The sequence below is a fragment of the Quercus lobata genome, chromosome 8 (genome assembly GCF_001633185.2).
Source record: "Quercus lobata isolate SW786 chromosome 8, ValleyOak3.0 Primary Assembly, whole genome shotgun sequence".
Taxonomy (NCBI): domain Eukaryota; kingdom Viridiplantae; phylum Streptophyta; class Magnoliopsida; order Fagales; family Fagaceae; genus Quercus; species Quercus lobata.
In genome coordinates this window covers 2,341,340-2,362,687 of record NC_044911.1, presented here as the reverse complement: position 1 = coordinate 2,362,687, position 21,348 = coordinate 2,341,340, and the positions used below count along the sequence as shown (strand labels likewise).

The 21,348-nt window shown below is 34.1% G+C and overlaps 2 protein-coding genes and 1 long non-coding RNA gene across 9 annotated transcripts; all 3 read left to right on the top strand.

Moving 5' to 3' along the window:
- The first annotated feature begins 5,585 nt into the window (after positions 1-5,585).
- Positions 5,586-8,922, top strand: LOC115954693 (disease resistance protein RPM1-like). The gene is made up of 2 exons (XM_031072618.1): positions 5,586-8,509; positions 8,882-8,922. The coding sequence occupies exons 1-2, from the start codon at positions 5,611-5,613 to the stop codon at positions 8,905-8,907; spliced, it is 2,925 nt and encodes a 974-aa protein (XP_030928478.1). The 5' UTR covers positions 5,586-5,610; the 3' UTR covers positions 8,908-8,922.
- A 3,764-nt stretch (positions 8,923-12,686) lies between these two features.
- Positions 12,687-15,577, top strand: LOC115955486 (disease resistance protein RPM1-like). The gene has a single exon (XM_031073610.1). It carries the CDS (start codon positions 12,749-12,751, stop codon positions 15,575-15,577), a length of 2,829 nt encoding a protein of 942 aa, XP_030929470.1. The 5' UTR covers positions 12,687-12,748.
- A 1,235-nt stretch (positions 15,578-16,812) lies between these two features.
- Positions 16,813-20,108, top strand: LOC115957435. Of its 7 annotated transcripts, none has more exons than XR_004084358.1 (5): positions 16,813-17,052; positions 17,245-17,295; positions 17,599-17,669; positions 18,308-19,278; positions 19,368-20,108. It is a non-coding gene; the product is annotated as an uncharacterized LOC115957435 (long non-coding RNA). The 7 variants fall into 7 exon arrangements; XR_004084363.1 differs by having other exon boundaries at positions 16,820-17,052; positions 18,308-18,359; positions 19,151-20,108; XR_004084360.1 differs by having other exon boundaries at positions 16,820-17,052; positions 18,308-18,388; positions 19,151-20,108.
- The last annotated feature ends 1,240 nt before the right edge of the window (positions 20,109-21,348 follow it).

Sequence of the window (21,348 nt, the reverse complement as noted above, 5' to 3'; positions counted from 1 at the left end):
AAAGGAGGATTTCCACAACTATGTGCTAGTGCTCATAGATTTGACACAATTGATTTCATTGAATATATACAAAGAAGCATTACCCGTTCTTGAAAAATTGAGCATTGAACATTGTCCACAACTAATGGAGGTACCCTCTACTGTCCAACACCTGAGAAACCATAGCGAACTGATTTTTACAGATATGCCTAGCGAATTCGAACAAAGTTTGGATCCAAAGCAAGGGTCACATTATTGGATCATTGAGCATGTACCATTCATCTTCCTGCGTCACAAGGTTCGCAAAGGTATTTTTGGATATGAGACCCACATTCTCAGTTCTAAGTATTTGGAGAGATAAAAAGGGACAACAATCAACCAGGCTGATGATACTAACAACAATAATGGCGATGATATCAATGCTTCAGACGATAAAGGTTAGTGAAATGTAGCTAAAATCAGTTTTTGAATTTTAGTGAGATTTATGCTTTCTTTGTTTTTTGAAGGAAAAAAAATATTGGGAACAATGCTTTAAGGATACTTCTTTTTTTGTTGCATTAACTTATTCCAATACTAATTAAACTTTTTTCATTTGTGTAGGTAAACAAATAATTTCTACATAGTGATGCGAATTGGTAAATCTGTTGGTAGCGCCATTTTTTCTTGTGATCCTCTTTAATTTGTTTGAATCTTTCTATATCAATTCCTAGCGACTGGAGTGAACGGAGAGTGGAAACATAAAGCTGCTGTTGGATGGATTTGTGGCTTTTGTTCTGCCACAATTAAGGACTTCCTGGTTACCCTCCCCCTTTCCCCTACTATTGTAGTAGCTTGTAACTGTTTGTTTATCCTGTGAAAGGATATGAACATCTTTGAATTATGCCTTTCTGGTTTTGCTATCTCTCATTATTTAGTTATTACTGAGCCAACAAAATAATAATAATAATCAATAATTGGTTTGTTGTCAAAAAAGAAAATAATATCATCAATTCGTTTAGATTTCGGTACTATGATTTAATTTCTTCTATGATATTTGTAATATGTTTGGATTTTGATACCCACCATTAATTATTGCTTTGTTATTATTTGTTTCTTTTTTTGATGAGTTATTACTTGGTACTTTTTTTTTTCATTTTTTGGCTTGTGTTTTCTACTTTTCTTGATGAATAATGTCATGAGAGTTGAGTCGTAGATTTGTATCGTAAAAAGCATGTTGTCCTTTTTATTTTGCATTTGTTGAAATATGTAATTCACCACCAACCGCTATATGGTATGTTAATTTGGATTTTGCTGGTTCTTCATATTACGCTTGTATTGCACTATGTGAAAATTTGAAGAATCCACTTTGAGATTCACTTTTGAGATTTTTAGTGATATATATATATATATATATATATATAATTATTTTTTTGGTGGGTGTAAACTTCTTCATTACTAACCAAAGTTTGACAAAGTTGTGGTAGGTAAACAATCAATTGTTGTTGTTGGGACAAGTTGGGCTAAATTTTTTATTTTTTATTCTATGGATTTACTTCTATATGTTTGCAGTTGTCTCTTCTAGTGTGATGCTCATTGTTGCAGCCCAAATATGTGGTTGTTTTGTCACAATCATGGGTTCATTGGTGTTGTTATTTTCCTAAGTACGATTGCAGTTGCAGTCACCTGTAATTGTTTTGTTTATTGTGTACAACGATTTGAAAATCTTTGAATTGTTGTCTATGTGGTTTTGATCTCTTTCTTCAATCAACTATTGCTCTTTAAATTCCCACGTGTTGGGCCTCACCTATTAAAAGGTAGTTTTGGACTACACATGAGGGGGAGTGTTAGAAATATGTGTTTAATGATTAAATTTACCATATCCCAATAGTTTAAGCTTTTGGGACAATCGGTAATTTAACATGGTATCATTTAAAAGTGTTAGTTAAATGATTAAATTTTCTATATCCCAATAGCTTAAACTTTTGAGACAATTAGTAATTTAACATGGTATTAAAACATGAAATCCTGAGTTTGATCCTTATCTCCTTCACTCTACCTCCCATATAAATTCACAAAACTAGAGAAATCATGGGTTGGTTGGTGTTACTATTTCCTAATTACGAATGGAATCACCTCATAAATTTATTTTGTAATAGTATCAATTATATTCACTTCCCCCTTTTTGCAACTTGCGAGAAGGTATTATATGTTCTAAGTAATGCCTGAAGACAAAGTCCAAGACCAATTGTTACCTCTTTGATTTGAAATTTTATTAGACAACTCTCACAGGGTATCAGAAGGGCAAGTCTAATGTTGCAAGCTAAGATGAACAAGCACTGAGATATAGAGAGAAACTTTCAGGCAGTGAGGCAGGGGTCCAAAACAGAGGAGTGGAAGATTGCATCAGTTATAGCAATACGACAGTCCTTCAGTGCACAACAGCAGCTTGTGCGACTTGTAGTTTAGGATTAGTTCATTTCTGTAGTTTATTAGTTATTTATACATGTACACGTGTAATGATTTGGATGGTTATACAACTTAGATCCGTATAATGTGGAGTTTGTTAGGAGTTTGTTTTTGCTTCAGCTCTTGTATAAAATAGCTCTTGTACAATCATTTTCTAATTGATGCAATCAGAGTTTTCTTTCACAAATTTTCACACAGGGCAAGATTGACTTTTACACTGTAATTGTAATCTCTTGCAAGATTCCTACACATCACATTTGCAATGTTCAAGACTTGTTCCTCATATTACTCCATAATATTTCATAAAATAACCACACTTGATGAAAAAGACAAATGGAGTAGTTATATATGGTAAATTTTTTATCTTTCCCTGGTCGCTCACGTTAAATTCAGTGGGTAGAAGGAGAACCACAAGAAAAGAGCATGGTTTATTAAACATTGCCTCGCTGGCCCGCATGTACATGATTAACATACTTAAATGGTAAGTGGTTCAACGTGACTTTTTGAAAGTTAGATTAAATTTGTTAATTTTGAAAATTGGGGGTTTAATTAATATATTATATTAAAAAAGAAATATCTTATTTTTTGTTCAATGTATTTTTTTTATATAGGAAATGTTCAATGTATTAATTTTGAAAATATAAAATTTAATTTGTTACAACCCTAACTTATAGGGTTTAAAAAGATAGTTTTTTGTGTTAATTTAATTTAATTTTATTATTATTTTAAGTTCGTGGCATTAATTTTCAAATTTCAAGATCTAAACCATAAGCCTAATCGTGGTCAATCTTTCATCAAAGAGAAGAATAAAGAAGAGATGCAATATGGGGGAAACTACAACGGCTAGAGGAGCCACACTTAATAAGGGGAAAAAATGGAGTAATTATAACTGATAGACCAAATAATAACCCTCGTTCAGAGGAGCCAGCTTGGACGAGAATAGAGGGTCATAAAGACTGCAATTTAATGCCCCGATAGTTATATATCAGAGATAAGCCCGTTGGAACCTCCATTAAGGCCGAATTGAGTAGGCCTAAGACGTTAACAAACCAGCTTTCAAGTCACCATTCAAGGGGGACAACGGCTAGCAAGGTGAGCCTATTTATAGGATCTACCAAATCCTGGGGAAATTACACTTTACCACCCTAAATTATACACTAGATTACACATTGCACCCTAAACTATTCGAATGCACACTTTGCACCCTAAACTATGACATTTGTTACACTTTGCACCTTGGTGTTAGTTTTACTGTTAAGTTAGACAGAAATTAATAGCACATGACTTGCACATGATTTGCACATGATTTTTGCTTAAGTGACACTCTGTTTAAAGACTAAAATACCATTTTCACAAAAATTAAAAACAAAAGTTTTTTTTTCATCCCATCAAAAAAAAACTTTTTTTTTTCAGCTCTTTCTCTCCCCGGCGTGAGTAATTTTAACAAGACGTTTAGGGAAAACATCATCTGGGTCATGAATACGAGGGTTGTGCTCAACTATATAAGGGTCGCCGCACTTATCACTGATTGTAGTGTGGTGGGTGGGTCTCCCTTATAGTGTGGTTGTAAGATTATTGCTCTTAAGTCTTGACAGCTTCAAAAGTAGTGTGGTGGGTCTCCCAGCCTAAAAGAGCTATTCTTTTGATTCATTGTTTCATTTTTTTTTTTTAAACTATTCATTGTTTCATTTTGTGTTTTCTTGCTTTATTCTTTTAATAACGTTCATAAAACTCATAGCTCAAAAACGTGTGTATTTTTCTTAAATAGTGCAGCGCCCTTATAAAGAATATAGTTGAGCACAACCCTTTATTCATGAACCAGATGATGTTTTCCCTGGACTTGTTATTAAAATTACTCATGCCGAAGAGAGAAAGAACTGAAAAAAAAATTGCTTTTGTTTTTAATTGTTTGTGAAAAGGGTGTTTTAGTCTTTAAACAAGGTGTCACTTAAGCAATAATCATGTGTAAGTTATGTGCTATTAATTTCTGTCTAACTTAACAGTAAAACTAACACCAAGGTGCAAAGTGTAACAAATGTCATAGTTTAGGGTTGAAAGTGTGCATTCGAATAGTTTAGGGTGCAAAGTGTAATCTAATGTATAGTTTAGGGGGGTAAAGTGTAATTTCCCCACCAAATCCTAGACAAGGTACATACACATTGATCACCTCTTACTCTAATCATAGAATTCTTTTTATTCCCTGAGTTCTGTTCACTGACTTTACCATTGGAGACTTTAGTAGGGCTGACACCACACTGATGACCACCTACGAGGATCTCCTTTCTTTTTATTAATCATGCAGGAGGTTGGACGGGCTCGTATTGGTTTAATTTGGATGAACCCAACTACTGACGATCTCAATATCATCAATAACAATCATATGGACAAACAATGTTATGGGAGTTTTTCAAAAAAAAAAAAAAAAAAAATATGGGATTGACATTAATTTCACATGGTCAACCTTACCACAAACACTTAACATATTGTGAACCCCAATCACGGTTGAAAACATTCATTGTGTGAAATTAATTATGTCTCTAGATGTATTGGGTGGTTACAACTTTCAAGTGATTATAGACTTATAGTGACACTCATTTATTAATCCTAGAAATAGAGGTGAGAGAAGAAAAATATTACAGTATTAGCATAAATAAAAGACCTACAATGATCCTTTTTCTTTTCTTGGATAAAGTCTCACAATAGCATTTTTGATAAAATGAAGAATGGTTAGTGGATTGTAGGTTGATTTTTGTGTGTGAATGGAAAAATTCTTATTTTAATAAAATGAAGAATGGTTAGTGGATTGTAGGTTGATTTTTGTGTGTGAAAGGAAAAATTTTCCCTTTTATTTTTTTTATTATTTTTTCTCTTGCACACGCCACCCATTAATTTAGAAGGAGTTTTGTCCAATTTAGAAACAGAAGAGGTTGCTTCCTAGATTAAACCAAGAACAAGTCCGCAAGCCCAAATCGACAGCTAGCTTTGCCGGGCTCCATAGTCCATACCAGCAGCATGTTGAATTTGGAAACTGAGCAGAACAAGTTGATCGTTGCAGATCTCAAGGTGCTGGCTCACACTGAGATGTAGTTAGTGAACTTCAAATTTCAAAGATCTACAAAATACACGAGCCCAATACCAACATTCAGAAGAAATGATATAAGGTCGCAAGGAGTAAGGAGAAACAATATGGCGGAAACTATAGTATTCTCCATTATCGACAAGCTAAAACCCTTGGTGAACGAAGAAGCCAAACTTCTACGTGGCGTCCATGGAGAAGTTGCTGACATCAAATATGAACTGGAGAGCATTCAGTCCTTCCTCAAGGATGCAGATGCAAGGGCGGCAGCAGAAGAAGACATGAGCGAGGGTGTCAAAACATGGGTGAAACAACTAACAGAAGTCGCTTTCCGCATAGACGTTGCCATCGACCAATACTTGCTTCAGGTGGCACAACATGGTCCTCATCGGCGTGGTTTTACTGGTTTTGTCCATAAAACAACTCATTCACTCAAAACATTAATACCCCGCCATAAGATAGCAAGTGAGATTCAAGAGATCAAAGCATCAGTGCAGAAAATCAAGGCAAGAAGTGAAAGATACGGCTTCCAATCCACTGGTCAAGGATCAAGCAGTGGTGCTCGGAATGTTAGGTGGCAAGACCCTCGAATGGCTTCTCTTTTTCTTGAAGATGTTGACGTTGTGGGCATTGAATCTCCTAAAGATGAATTAATCGGTTGGCTCATAAAAGGACACTCTTACCGTACTGTAGTTTCAGTGGTGGGAATGGGGGGACTGGGCAAGACCACTCTTGCCAAGAAAGTTTATGATCACCATATGATGAGAGAAAATTTTGATTGTCATGCTTGGATCTCAGTGTCTCAATCACACAACATGATGGATCTAGTAAGGAGCATGGTAAAGCAATTTTGCGAGGCAAGAAAGGAGTTTCCTCCGGAGGGAATTGACTCAGCAGACAAGACGTCACTAATTAGCAAAGCAAGAGAATATTTACAAGAAAAAAGGTACGTAGTTGTATTTGATGATGTGTGGGAAATTGATTTTTGGGGGGAAATAGAACATGCTTTACCTGATAATACAAAAGGTCCAAGGATATTGATCACAACAAGAAAGTTGGATGTTGCTAATTTTTGCAAAAAATCTTCACATGTTAAAGTTCACAACTTGCAACCACTACTACCTAATAAGGCATGGGAGCTCTTTTGCAAAAGGGCATTCCAATTTGAACTTGGAGGACACTGTCCCCCAATGTTGGAGAAATCATCTCATGAAATTCTTGAGAAGTGTGAAGGATTACCACTTGCCATTGTTGCTATAGGCGGTCTTTTGTCAACCAAGGACAAAACTCTCTTTGAATGGCAAAAATTGCATGATAGCCTTGGCTTTGAGTTAGGAATAAATCCACATCTTGCAGGTGTTAGTAAAATTCTATCCCTAAGTTTTGAAGACCTGCCTTACAACCTTAAATCTTGCTTCTTATACCTTGGTATGTATCCAGAGGACTATTCTGTTAGCTGCGTAAGATTGATTCGACAATGGATAGCTGAAGGTTTTGTGAAAGCAAAGGAGGGTAAAACATTTGAGGAGGTTGCACAAGAATACTTGACTGAATTAATCCACAGAAGCTTGGTTCAAGTATCAAAGGTCAATTTTGATGGAAAAGTTAGACAATGCCGACTCCATGATCTTTTTCGTGAGATCGTCCTTCAAAAGATGAAAGATTTGAGTTTTTGTCATATTTTGTCAAAACAAGAGTCAAACTTTGAAGGACTAACTCGACGTATGTCAGTAGATGGAGTTTCATATAGTGTATTGAAGGGATTTAAGGACGCACACATTCATTCTCTTTTATTGTTCAATCTTGATGAATTGCCAAAGTCCTTTATGAGTACTTTTTTTGTTGATTTCAAGCTTCTAAAAATAATGGATTTTGAAGATGCTCCATTGGATTGCATTCCTGAAGATGTGGGAGGTTTATTTCACTTAAGGTATTTAAGTTTCAGAAATACCGAAGTAAAAATGCTTCCAAAATCCATAGGAAAGTTGCAAAATTTGGAGACTTTAGATCTAAAGCAATCCCTAGTGTGTGATATACCAGTAGAGATCAACAAGCTTCATAAGTTGCGACATTTTATAGCCTACCATCGCAACTATCGAATAACATTCAGTTTGGCTCAGGAAAAAGGGGTAAAAATACCAAAAGGGGTTGGGTCTTTAATGGACTTGCAAAAGTTGTATCATGTTGAGTTGAATCATGGAGGGGTTGATTTCGTTAAAGAGTTGGGACAATTGAGCCAATTGAGGAAGCTGGGAGTGAAAAACCTCTCAAAGGAAACTATGAGTAGTTTGTGTATCTCTATTGAAAGGATGAGCCACCTTCAATCTCTAGATATAACCTCAATAAGCGAAGATGAAATAATTGATTTACAAACTATTTCATCTCCACCTCAATGTCTTCAGCGCATCTACTTAAAGGCGTGTTTAGAGAAGTTACCGGGATGGATTCCAAGACTTCAAAATCTTGTCCGATTAAGGATTTTTTGGTCAAGGTTGAATGAAGACCCATTGAAAGGCCTTCAAGATCTACCTAACTTATTGGAGCTTGACATCTCACAGCAGGCATATAGTGGAGAGCAATTGCATTTTAGGACTGGAGGGTTTCCAAAACTTCGGAAACTATCGCTTAGGTGCTTGGATGAATTGAATTCGGTGATTATAGATGAAGGAGCATTGCCCCTTCTTGAAAACCTTGAGTTTGGGCCTAGTCCAAAATTAAAGGAGGTGCCCTTTGGAATTCACCATCTAAGAAACCTCAAAAGGCTGCGATTTTATGATATGTCCAAAGAATTCGAAGATAGTTTAAATTATGAGGTGGGACCCTGTCACTGGATCGTTGAACATATACCAGCCATTTTTCTATCTTACAAGGTTGGCACACAACATGGCAGCTATGACTCACGCCGCCTCCGTTCCAAGCATTTGGAGAAGTTAAGAACACAAATAATCAACCAAAATGATGATCACAACACCAACGATAGCTGCAATATCGATGCTTCCATTGAGAAAGGTTAGTGAAATTTTGCTTTTTAGAGTGGGTTGAATTTTTAATTTATTTGTTGGTAGCGTATGTATTGTTTTTCTTCCTGGTGAACAACGCTACAAGAGTTGCGATGTTGAGTCGTAGCATAAAATGAAATGGTTGCCGTTTATTATCATCTTATGCTGAAATTGCACTTATGTTTTTGACAAGCATTGGATAGGTGCTGGAAATATTTCCATACAATAACTATACCAAAACGAAACAAGTGTTAAAGAAGTAAATTCCGTCAAAAAAATAAAAAGTTTGAGATTTCAATCTAGAGATTCTTCAGTTATCATACTTCTTGTTTGGTACTGTAAGCTTCTACATTGCTAATCAAAGTTTGTCCATTTTTGGTAGGTAAACAATCAAGTTCTACTCATTGATGATAATCCAAATCCGTAAGTTTGCTTTTTCCCTAATATGACCCTTTAATCGTTTGAATCTCTCAATATTCCTATTATATCATTTTTATGTGCAACTTAGTTGTGGAATTGTTGGGCTTTGTCTATAGAGTACAAACTTGAATGGAGGATGAAGATGTAATTGTAGCTGCAAGGACAAGTTGGATTTATTTTCTCCAGACTATCTAGAGAATCAGTGGTTTTTCTTGTAACATGTTTGTAATTGTGTCCAATAGTTTACTTTCGTAAGTTTCGTTGTTGTTCCTATTTTCCTCAGTATGATTGCAATCGCCACGTAATTGATTATTATTAGAAATATATGAACCTCCTTGAATTGTTATCTTGTGGATTTGATCTCTCCCTTTTTATGAGCTACTAGCTTGTAATCTCATGTATATGCATGAATATACTTATAGATATACAATAAGATGCATAATATAATTCTTATATATATAATTTAAATACTATTGATAATCATTTTTATATTTTGTTAACTCTTTAAAAAATTTTGTAAGGATATTATTAGGTATAAAATATAAATTGTCCATGTTTATTTATTTATTTATTATTGTGTAGCACTTTTTTTTTTTTAATGATTCATTTATTCTAGACTCTTTAGTTTTTGTATTTAATAACTCATTTAAATGAATATTTATGATGTGGCCTCACATTTGATTCTAAAATTAAGAAATAAAACTCTTTAAGAATAAATAATCTAGGACATATAACATAAAATTGGAACTCTAAATTGAAATTCTAATTTAAGTTTCTCTTAATTTTATCTATTATTATATATATAGATTACTTTTATTGGGAATTATAGAATTGGGGATAGATCCCCTTTGATCAGGTGCTTTAGGTTATACCAGTTTTAGGACCTCTAGGCTCAACTTTGGTACCGGTGATAGAGAATGCTCTAGGATTTAAAGATATTGCTAAGATTTTATTTTTTGGAAGTGTTTATATAAACACATGGGAAAAAAAATTGTAAAAACATTTAGTAATTAAATGTTTAATTATCAGCAAGGTATTTCTATGCTCACTTTAACAATATGACACATTTAAGGTATCTGGAATTTACGTAGAAAGCAATATGAATACTTTTTCTTTTCTTTTCTTTTCTTTTTTAAAGAAAAAATTCTTTGACTAAACTAAATTGATCAACCAAGATGATATCAATGATTTACAGCATATTTCATCTACACCTAGATGCCTTCAAGTCTTTCACACGTAGTCAACTTATATATTTTCCTATTAAAAAAAAAAAAAACTAATATATTTATTAGACTGGGTTGAGTGATGATCCATTCTAAGCCTTCCAAAATCTACCTAATCTATTGGAGCTCATATTGGGAACGGAAGCGTAAAATGGAGTGCAATTGCGAATCAGACATTTGTATGGATCAAATTCATTGATTATAGGCAAAGAAGCATATTGTGCCTTCTTGAAAAATTGAACAATGAGCATTGCCAACAACTGAAGAAGTTACCCTCTAGAGTCAAGCACCCAAGAAATAATAGAGGCTTCCCAGACCTGATATCAGTGAATTGTTTGCTTGGTCCAGGCCTAGGTGAATTGCTCCGTGGTGTAAATAACGTTGATTTGTGTATATTATATCGAATCCAAAAACCAATTGATGAGCGTTTCAGTGGCCAAGAAAACTAGAGAAAAAAAAATATATAGATTTAGTTTTTATTTTTTAGTTTCATTTTTTTCTTCTACTCTAAAATTATGGAATTTTTTATGAGGATTTTTTTATTCAAATGTTGATATGATTTTTAAAAAATTTTAATTAAATATTTTTAATTTTATTTCAGTAGTTATGTGTGTGTCAACTGTCAAGTGAGCATTCTATTAGCAATATCAACAAGTTCTTTTATTGAGATGATGGTAAGGACTAAAAAGAAATTTTTTAATTAAATCCAAGGACTAAATTGAAAGTTTTGAAAGCATAAGGTCTAAAGTAAAAAAAAAATATCTTAAATATAAAAATCAATAAGGTATTTTAACCAAAATCCTCACACATGAGTTAGGGCATATATAGGGATTACTTAAGCAATGAATCCAAGAGAAGTGAACAACTAGGAAAAAGTATTTTTTGTTAAATAATATCATGTCATCCATATCAAAATCCAATAAATGAGAGTCATGTGTATAAAAATATTTACCTACTAACATATGGGTTATATGTCTTTCATTTATTAGTAGAGTAGTTATTTTTTACTGACATATTTCACAATTATTATATTTTGATATTGCTGACATTATATCATTTGATACTAAATACCTTCTCGAACAACTAGAGGGTATCATGAATACAAATTTCTTGTTCCACTTTTCCTGTTCACTTCATGCTTCCCACTAGAGTCCTAGACAAATACAACTTTTCGAGTTTCCTTTTTAAAACTCATCCAAAATGTAGACATTATTTCAAAAATTCAATGATTGAGCTAACTGAAATCCACAGAGTTATTAGATAGTTAGATACTTTTTCTTTTTAATAAAAAGTTGTTTTTAACTGGTACATAAGATCAAACTTAAAAACTCAATCAAAGACCATAAAGTTAAGTTTTCATTTTTTTTTTTCTTTTTAATTTTTTCTTTTTTTGAGAAACAAACACACACAAGATAGACAAAAAGATATATTCTAATATAAAGGTACACTACAAACTTCATTCAAAAGCTGTAGTAACTTTTAAGAGAGTGTGAGTCAAATTATACTAAATACAACACACTCTATTAAGCAATGTGAGAGAGTTTTTTTTTTCTTTAATTCCATAATTTAGAGAGAGGTGATTTAATTCCATAAGATGGAAGTTGTAATATTTGTGGCTTCTTGCGTGCAAACTGAGTTAAATACATTCTTGCTTTGTGATATGGTATCTTTTTTTCACAATGCCAAACCATTTCTTACAACCGTGGTTTGGTATCAATTCTTTGTCAGTCCAAAAAACATACGCATAACTTTAATTGGCTCTTAACATATTCTTAGAACCGTGGTTTGGTATCTATTATCCCCGCTTGAATCAGAGTACTAATTTGCCTAGTAACGCACGAGTCCAAAAGTGATCACGGTGATGAGATTAGAACGATTTGTATTTTTCTTAAGCATGTAAAATATATATATATATATACACACACACGGCACTTAAGTTCGGATAATTTCTAATCATAATCTCGTATTTTATTAATTTTATTGACTTTCAGTGTATATCTTGCTATTTAAAAATTGATTTTACAAGAATTATATATAGAAAATTCAATTTTATGTTCTTTGTTCTTTTTTTGATGAACGAAAGGGGGAGGTCTATGATCATCTCGGCCCGCAGTAGTTATGCCTTATTCCAACATTCCCTAGTAGAGGTCCTATGATCACGCTCAGGGGGTGAGTTACGTTGTTTGTTCTAAGAAAAATAGAAAACATTATTCTCATCTTATCCGAAATCTAGTCTGGCCAAACCTTAAGCTTTATGCAGTGAGTTTACAAGAAAAAGACAGGACAGGCTCCTCTTTATTCAGCTATTCTTCCCTTTTTCATTTTTATTTATTTATTTAATTAATTAAATTTTTTTACTGAAAAAAGATGGGCTCTACTTCTATACTTCTATCAGAAGAGAGAAGTAACGATTGATTCTTTTCTTTGAGGACATCCTATACTAAAATTACGATGAAAGTAAAGCTAATAAAGTTCATGTGTGTATAAATTTACATCTGAGGTGTGGTTGAAAACGATTGATTTTTCCCAAAAATAGTTAGAAACAAAGAAAGAAGCCAATCTCAGGCAATATTTGACCATAGAGAAGAATTAGATTCAGAGACGACATGGCAGAGACTGCAGTATCCTCTCTTATCGACAGGCTGCTTCACTTGCTGACCCAAGAAGCAAAACTGTTAGCAGGCATACATGGAGAAGTTGCTGACATCAAAGATGAACTGGAGAGCATTCAGTCCTTCCTCAAGGATGCAGATGCAAAGGCCGCAGCTGAACAAGACATTGACGAGGGCGTCAAAACGTGGGTGAAACAAGTAAGAGAAGTAGCTTTCCACATAGACGTTGCAATAGATCAATACTTGCTTCAGGTGGCAATACATGATCCTCATCCAAGTGGCTTCCGTGGTACCCTCCAGAAAACCACTCACTTACTCAAAACAATAATACCACGCCACAAGATCGCAGCTAAGATTCAAGAGATCAAGGCATCAGTTCAGAAAATCAATGAGAGAAGTAAAAGATATGGCTTCCAATCCACTGCTCAAGGATCGTGTTGTGGTGCTCGGAGTATAAGTTGGAATAATGACCCTCGAAAGGATTCCCTTTATCTTGACGATGCAGATGTTGTAGGAATTGAATCTTCTATAGATGAATTGATTAGCTGGTTGGTAGGAGGATCTCCTCATCGTACTGTGGTTTCGGTGGTGGGAATGGGGGGACTAGGTAAAACCACTCTTACCAAGAAAGTCTATGACAACCAAATGGTAAAAGGGTACTTTGACTACCATGCTTGGATCTCAGTTTCTCAGTCTTACAAAATAGAAGATTTGCTAAGGAGCATAATAAAGCAGTTTTGCGAGGGCAGAAAGGAGCTCCCTTTGTCGGGAATTGATGCAATGGATGAACAATTGTTGGTCAATAAATTGAGAGATTACTTACCGCAAAAAAGGTATGTGGTTGTATTTGATGATGTATGGAAAATTGAATTTTGGGATAGCATAAAAAATTCTTTACCTAATAATCATGTAGGTGGTAGAATTATTATCACAACACGTAATAGTGAGGTTGCTAATTATTGTAAAAAATCATCACCTGTTCGTGTTTACAAGTTGCAACCACTACCTAGGGACAAGGCATGGGAGCTCTTTTGCAAAAGGGCTTTCCAATTTGATTTTGAAGGACATTGTCCCGCAATTTTAGAGAAATTGTCTCATGACATTGTTGAGAAGTGCGGAGGATTGCCACTTGCAATTGTTGCTATAAGTGGTCTTTTGTCAACAAAAGAAAAAACTATGTTTGAATGGAAAAACTTGCATGATAGCCTTGGCTTTGAATTTGGAAAAAATCCACATCTTTCAAGTGTGAACAAAATTTTATCCCTAAGTTTTGAAGACTTGCCTTATAACCTAAAATCCTGTTTCTTATACCTTGGTATGTATCCAGAGGATTACTCCATTAATTGTATAAGATTGATTCGACAATGGATAGCTGAAGGCTTTGTGAAAGAAATTGAAGGTAAAACATTAGAAGAGGTTGCACAAGAATACTTGATAGAATTAATCCATAGAAGTTTGGTTCAAGTATCAGAGGTCAAAATGGATGGAAAAGTTAGACGATGTCGACTCCATGATCTTTTGCATGAGATTGTCCTCCAAAAGATGAAGGATTTGAGTTTTTGTCATGTACTATTGAAACAAGAGTCAAGCTTTGAAGGACTAATTCAACGCATGTCAGTAAACAAAGTTTCATATAATGTTCTCAAAGGATTTAAGGACAAAAAAATTCATTCACTTTTATTGTTTAATCTTGATGAATTGCCGAAGTCTTTTATGAGTCCCTTTTTTTCAGATTTCAAGTTTTTGAAAGTAATAGATTTTGAAGAGGCTCCATTGGATCACATTCCTAAAGATGTTGGAAGTTTATTTCACTTAAGGTATTTAAGTTTGAGAAATACCAAAGTAAAAATGCTTCCAAAATCCATAGGAAAGTTGCAAAATTTGGAGACTCTAGATCTAAAGCAAACCCTAGTGTCTAAATTACCAATAGAGATTAACAGGCTTCATAAGTTGCGACATCTTTTAGCTTACTATCATGATTATGGGCTAGATTTCAGTTTGGCTTCTCAAAAAGGGGTAAAGATACAAAAAGGGGTTGGATGTTTAGAGGAGTTGCAAAAGTTGTATTTTGTGGATTTGAATCATGGAGGGGTTGATTTAGTTAAAGATATGGGAAAGTTGAGACAATTGAGGAAGCTTGGAGTGAAAAACCTGTCAAAGGAAACCATGAGGGCTTTATGTGCCTCTATTGCAACAATGAACCACCTTCAATCTCTTGATATAGCTTCAATAAGCGAAGATGAGATCATTGATTTACAATCCATTTCAACTCCACCTCAATGTCTTCAGCGCCTCTACATAAAGGGGCATTTAGAGAAGTTCCTAGATTGGATTCCTAAACTTCAACATCTAGTCAAATTAGGGATTTATTGGTCAAAGTTGAACGAGGACCCAATGAAAGCCCTTCAAAATCTACCTAATTTGTTGGAACTTGAAATCTCAAGACAGGCATACAATGGAGAGCAATTGTATATTAAGATAGGAGGGTTTCCAAAACTCAAAATTCTAAATCTCCAATTCTTCAATGCATTGCATTCATTGATGATAGATGAGGGAGCATTGCCTCTTCTTGAAAAATTTGTGATTGGGCGTAGTCCGCAACTAAAAGAGGTGTCGTGCGGAATCCTAAATCTGAGAAACCTTAAAGAACTGAGATTTATTGATATGCACAAGGAATTCGAAGAAAGTTTGGATCCCGAGCTAGGATCACATTATTGGATTATTGAGCATGTACCCATCGTTTATCTCTTACACGAGGTTCGCACAGGATTTTACGACCTTGAGGCCCGCATTCTTCGTTCCAAACATTTGACAGGGTCATAAGGGAAAACAATAAATCAAAATGATGATCATAACGAGAATGATAGCAGCAATATCAATGCTTAGTTGAGAAAGGTTAGTGCCATTTTTAGCTTTGATTATAGTGCTTTTTTTTTTTTCTTTTTTTTTTAATTTGTGTTTTCTTCTTTCCTGGTGAATAATATGTCATGGGAGTTGGGTTGTAAATTTGTATGGTAAAAAGCAACAGTTGTCCATTTTATTTTGCATTTGATGAAATATGTGATTCACCAACCACCGTTTTCTTCTTGTTTGAATTTTGCTTATTTTTCATATTAAGCTAAAATTGCACTGTATGTAAAATGTAGAGGTAAAAACTACTTTACTAAATTGCGCGTGTGCTGAACATAGTAACGTACAATACCTGTATCAGAACAAAACAAAACAAGTAACAGAGAGAAGTGAACATTGTCAAAACATTGCTCTAAGGATTTTACAAAGTTGTACTTTACCCCTATTCAATGTGTGTTAGGCGAAGATCTGTTTAGATGGAGGGACTAAAAATAAAATATTGAAGCATTTAATTTGAGATTTTTACTTTTTTATATTTTTTAGTGTTAACTTCTTTACTAATCAAAGTTTGTTCATTTGTGGTAGGTAAACAATCAAGTTCAACTCAGCAATGCTAACTCAAATCAGTTAAGTAGACTTTTCCCAATAATGTGACACTTTAATAGCTTGAGTCCTCAATATTTTTATTAGATTATTTTTTATGTGAACCTTTGTGCTAGAATTGCTAGGCTTTTTCTTCAGACTTGGATGGGAAGTGAATATAACTGCTGCAGCTGGGCACGTTTGGCTTATTTTTTCAAGAGAATCAAGTAGCAAATCTCAAGGTTTTGCTTTTACATGTTGGTAGTTGTCTCCTCTAGTGTGGTGCTCATTATTTCAGTCCAAATAAGTGGTTGTTTGACCACAATCATGGGTTCACTACAACAAACTTTAGTTATTTCAACCCTCTTTTATCGAGGGTTTACTAAAATCTGTCGATATAATCTATAAATTCAAATGCGGTAGGCTATATTACTTCACTTTATTTCAAAAGTTATTTAATCCCTCAAAATAAGTTAAAATAACCTTGAAATAAATGTGGAAAAAAAAAACGCGTCAGTTTTTTCAGCCCACACCCCCTGATAAAAAATTTCAATTTTTTCAGCCCTTGAAAAAAGCCCACAACAAAATTTTCATCCCTGGAAAAAGCCCAACAAAATTTAAAAATATAGCCCAAACGTAACCATCAAACACAGAGCTATTATCACTCTTTCGCTGAAACCTGAAACTAAGAGAGCATAGAAATCTCACAGAGCGCATGGAAATCTCATAGAGCTCGACGATCATGGAGATCTCATAGAGCTCGACGATCATCGATTAGGTACGTAATCGCATAGCTCCGATTAGGTACGATCTCGGTTTTGTGACTCTTCCTCTCTCTTGGCGTTGTGTTTCTCAGCTCCGGTTAGGTACGAATCACAAACCCTAATTTCGTCTTTGATTTTTTTGTTTTTTTGGTTTACCCACACCTTTTCATCGATTTCCCCATGATTTTCGTTTCACATTTCTCAGAAAATTGAGCTCATCATCGATTTCCCTATTTCTATTTCTAATTGATCATTCGCTTTAGAATCTCACTGTAACGTAATCGTTTTCCTCAGGTTGTAGCACAGAAGGAAGCTGAAATCACTAAGCAGGATTCACTTCTTCTGGTAATCATCATCAGAATTCCGATTTTCTGTCTTTCAACTTTAATTACGGACAATCGCATTTGAATTTCTTTAGCAGAAACTTACATCTGAGCATATTTTCCTTGTTTATGTGATCAGATTCAATTTTCTTTTAGAAAATCCATAGAATTATTTTTTGTTACTTCATACTCTGTTTCGAGTACTCCATGTAAAATTTGGTTAAAACAAATGGAAATTATTTCTCATTTAATTTTTTGCTAGATCTTAGAGATTTAAGATCGAGAAATTTAATGGTTGTGTTATGCTAATTGAAATTTGAAACAGACGAGGAATCTGCTCCAAATTGCTATATTCAATATTAGTTACATCAGAGGCCTGTATATCAGAGAAATTTAGTAAGCTTCTTGTATTTTTCAGTTGTCATGTGTATGTGTGTGCAGTTTTTGTGTTTAATGTGTGGTGTGTGTGATTGTTGTAGTCGGTTGACTGAGGGTGTGATTGGTTGGGTGTTGCATTGGGATTATGGGAATGTTAGGTTCATGGGTCTCAGCTTTGGGTTGTGGAAATTGAGAGGGAGATTACTGATAGTGGAGGTTAGTGGTAAGGGGATGAACCTAGGGGGGTTTATTTGTCTTGGTTGGGTACATCCACAGCATGAATTGGGTTTATTTGTCTTTCAAAGTGAATTATTGGTTTGGTTTTATAAAATTTTGAGTGTGATTTGACTGTAATGGAAATTTGATGGTGGGTTTAGTTCTTTTTAAATTAAATGCGTACCTAGTGAGAACCCTGTTCTCTGAGCTGATGTTGCAATTAGAGTGATGCTATCTTCTAAACTGATGTGGAAAGATTGTATAAATATTGTTAACTGCTACCCAAAATGCAACTCACTTATAATAATTTCTCGAACAAAATGGATTTTTTTTAATCTTCATGGGGCATCCTAGTATCCTACCCTTCTTTCTTTTATTGTTTTTTAGTTTTGTTCACTCTTTTGGCAGTTGACTAGATTCTATTATTTCTTCTTTTGCAGCTTACTTGGACCTGCTACAACTTCTATCAGTCAACACCAACAAAATTGGCCGGTGAGAATTATTTCTTTCATTCTGGGTAGGTGAGTTATCCCTATTCTTGTGATATACAATGTTTTTGTCTATGTGTGTATGTCTTACACTACATCCATAAATACCTGTTTTAGGACATGACTGTGGGCTTCTACATAAGTAAATGAATTCACTTTGGATGTTTGTTGTTAGAATCCCCTTGATCTCCTATTATTTGATATTTACTTATACTATTATGAATGACTTAGTGGTTGGACAAACAAATCGTTTACTCTATTGCTTCAATTGTTGAATGATGCACTTTCTAAAGTTATTGTAGAGTTGCCAGATTCATTATATGAGGCAAAGAAGATGATTCGGGATTTGGGTCTTGATTATGTGAAGATAGATGCTTGTAGAAATAATTGTATGTTGTATTGGAAGGAAAATTCCAACAAAAGTGAGTGTCAAGTTTGTGGCCTCTCAAGATGGAAACCAAGTGAAGGGAGTTATTCATGAAGATGTCCCGACTTGTGAAATTCATAGCATATCATTTCAACAATTGTGAATGATATGCTTTAGGCATTGAAATCAAAGAATATTTGCTGGTATTGTCAAATTTCGAGTACTTTAGGCTTTGACACTAATTGCTAATTTGGGCATTGGTTTGGAAGTGTGTTTTTTGTCCATTGCTTTGGAAGATGAATCTCAAGCAGAAGCCTATGCTGAACAAAAGTGATTATATGAATCACTATCTAGAGTTTTTACTTTTTATGGTAGCCTTATATTACATTTCCTTCTAAATCATCAAGGACTATGACTTTGTCATGCAGGGTGGTTAGTATAAGTTGGATGTGTGAAGTAAATCTGGAAGTGGTTCTTCTTGCATTGTGCTCAAAGCAATTCAGCCAAGCATAAGTGCCTATGTCTTGTTTGCAGCTTAATTTGGTTGCAAACTAAAGTAAAAGACTGTGGATATTCTGATTATTTTTAAATTTCATCACCAATGAAACAAGTTCTAACACTTTTCTTTTGTTTTCTATGAATCAGGGGTTTTTAAGAAAACCAGCAACTACTACAGAACATCTGCACCTGAGTTGAAAGAGAAAAGAGCAAAGCCATTGGAAGAGTGGATGAACATAGACAGCAGTTTTAGTGAGCTTGATGATATTAGTTTAGTCCAGGCTAAGCTGCCAAAAAAGCTGAAAAAGAGGAGGCAGATGCTGTCAGAGATATAATTGTGTTCCATTACATTTTGTAAGCTTTCCTTGTTTGCTTTTGCTAACAAGTTTAAATTGGCAGATATGAGGAATACATTGACTACATGTTCCCAGAGGAAACTCAGATGACTAATCTTAGAATATTGGAAGCTGCACATAAGTGGAAGAAGCAAAAGATTTCTGATAAAGACTAGCATGGTAACGTGCTTTTGTAGAATTGAAGCTTTTGGTGTAAATACATTATTGCTTTTTTAATGTTAATTGGGTGAAAATGAAGTAGCCTTGACAGTTAGTAAGGCAATAAGTTTTGCTAGAGAACTTTGCATTTCTAAGGTAGAGTTCGAAGGAGATAGTCAGAGAGTTGTCACAGCTATCAACAACCAGGCGCCATCAAAAACCATGGTTTGGTCATGTTATTGAAGAGATTTGGATGTTGTAAGAGATTTTTCATAAATATAGCTTCAAACATGTAAAAAGAGAGGGCAACCAGCTTGCTCATTCCCTTGCTAGAACATTGATGGGCATTTTTTTTCTTCTTCTTTCTTTTATGCTCTTATGAGAATGATTTCTACCGAATTTGGAATATGCTATGAAATAATTGTATGTTCATAGCATATCATTTCAACAATTGTGAATTTTTGTGTATGTGTGTGTGTGTGTATATATATATATATATTTGTGCATGATTGTGGTTTTTTTTTTTAATAAAATAAAATCTTATTTTGAGGATCAAGAGACCCCTTAAATAACCTTATTTATCAAGGGTTGTAAATATAAATTTTTTAAACCTTGGTAAAAGGTTATTTAAGGGTCTCTTGACCCTCAAAATAAGATTAGAGCACTTGTTTTAAGGGCCACGAAGGCTGTTAAAATTTCTTTTTCGACGGTATATGTTTCGAAGGTTATCAAGGGTCAATTGGACTCTTAAAATAATTTTTTTCAAGGGTTTTTAATACTTTTTTTAAGGGTTTTGACCCTTGAAAAAAGTCAGATTTGTTGTAGTGGTTCGTTGGTGTTATTTTCCTCATTTGATTTGCAATCACCCTTTAATTGTTTATTTTGTAAAATGACTTGAACCTCTTTGAATTGTTTTATGTATGGTTTGCATCACTCTTTTATGATTTATTACTTAGAGTTATATATATATATATATATATATATGTTGGGAGTCCTAACCATTATCAGCATCTCATCATTCCTTAGTGAATAATTTAGTGCATCTGTTGATGATTATGAACTAGGAATTCTTTTTTTTTTTTTTTTTTTTTTTTTTTTTTGTTGAGAAAAATGAGCTAGGAAATCTAAGTCAACAAATAAGGTGAATAAGGAAACTAAATAATATAAGATCAATTCAGGATCGTAAAATGTTGGTTTCTTAATATCGTGTTCTGAATTTTGACATTGTCACCTAGATAGTCTAAACCCCAATCTGGTAAATTGTGGACTCTACATCTAGGAGGATTACCACTGAATGTGGTAGAATTGAGACATCATCAATAACAGCATTGTTGCTGAAACTGTGCTTGAATCCACGCCCCCCCCCCCCCCCCCCCCTCTCTCTCTCTCTCTCTACTTCTGCATAAAAAATGCCTAGGAGTTCTATATAAGAAATTGTTATAAAATATAAATAAATAAAATAAATAATAAAAAAAACTCTTGGTATCACAATAATCAACAAAGATGAGAAATATCTAGGTGTACCCTTGTTTGTGCGATGATAAAAAATGCAATCTTTTGGCCAGATCAAACAAAGGGTGAGAAAGAAACTACAACAATGGAAGGAAAACTCTCAAAAAAAAAAAAAAAAAAAA

What these genes read in the sequence shown, in the direction of transcription:
- LOC115954693 (XM_031072618.1), top strand. Translation starts at nt 5,611, where the DNA reads ATGGCGGAAACTATAGTATTCTCCATTATCGACAAGCTAAAACCCTTG. An exon ending in CGATGCTTCCATTGAGAAAG is followed by an intron (nt 8,510 to 8,881) that starts GTTAGTGAAATT and finishes CATTTTTGGTAG; the next exon opens with GTAAACAATCAAGTTCTACT.
- LOC115955486 (XM_031073610.1), top strand. Translation starts at nt 12,749, where the DNA reads ATGGCAGAGACTGCAGTATCCTCTCTTATCGACAGGCTGCTTCACTTG.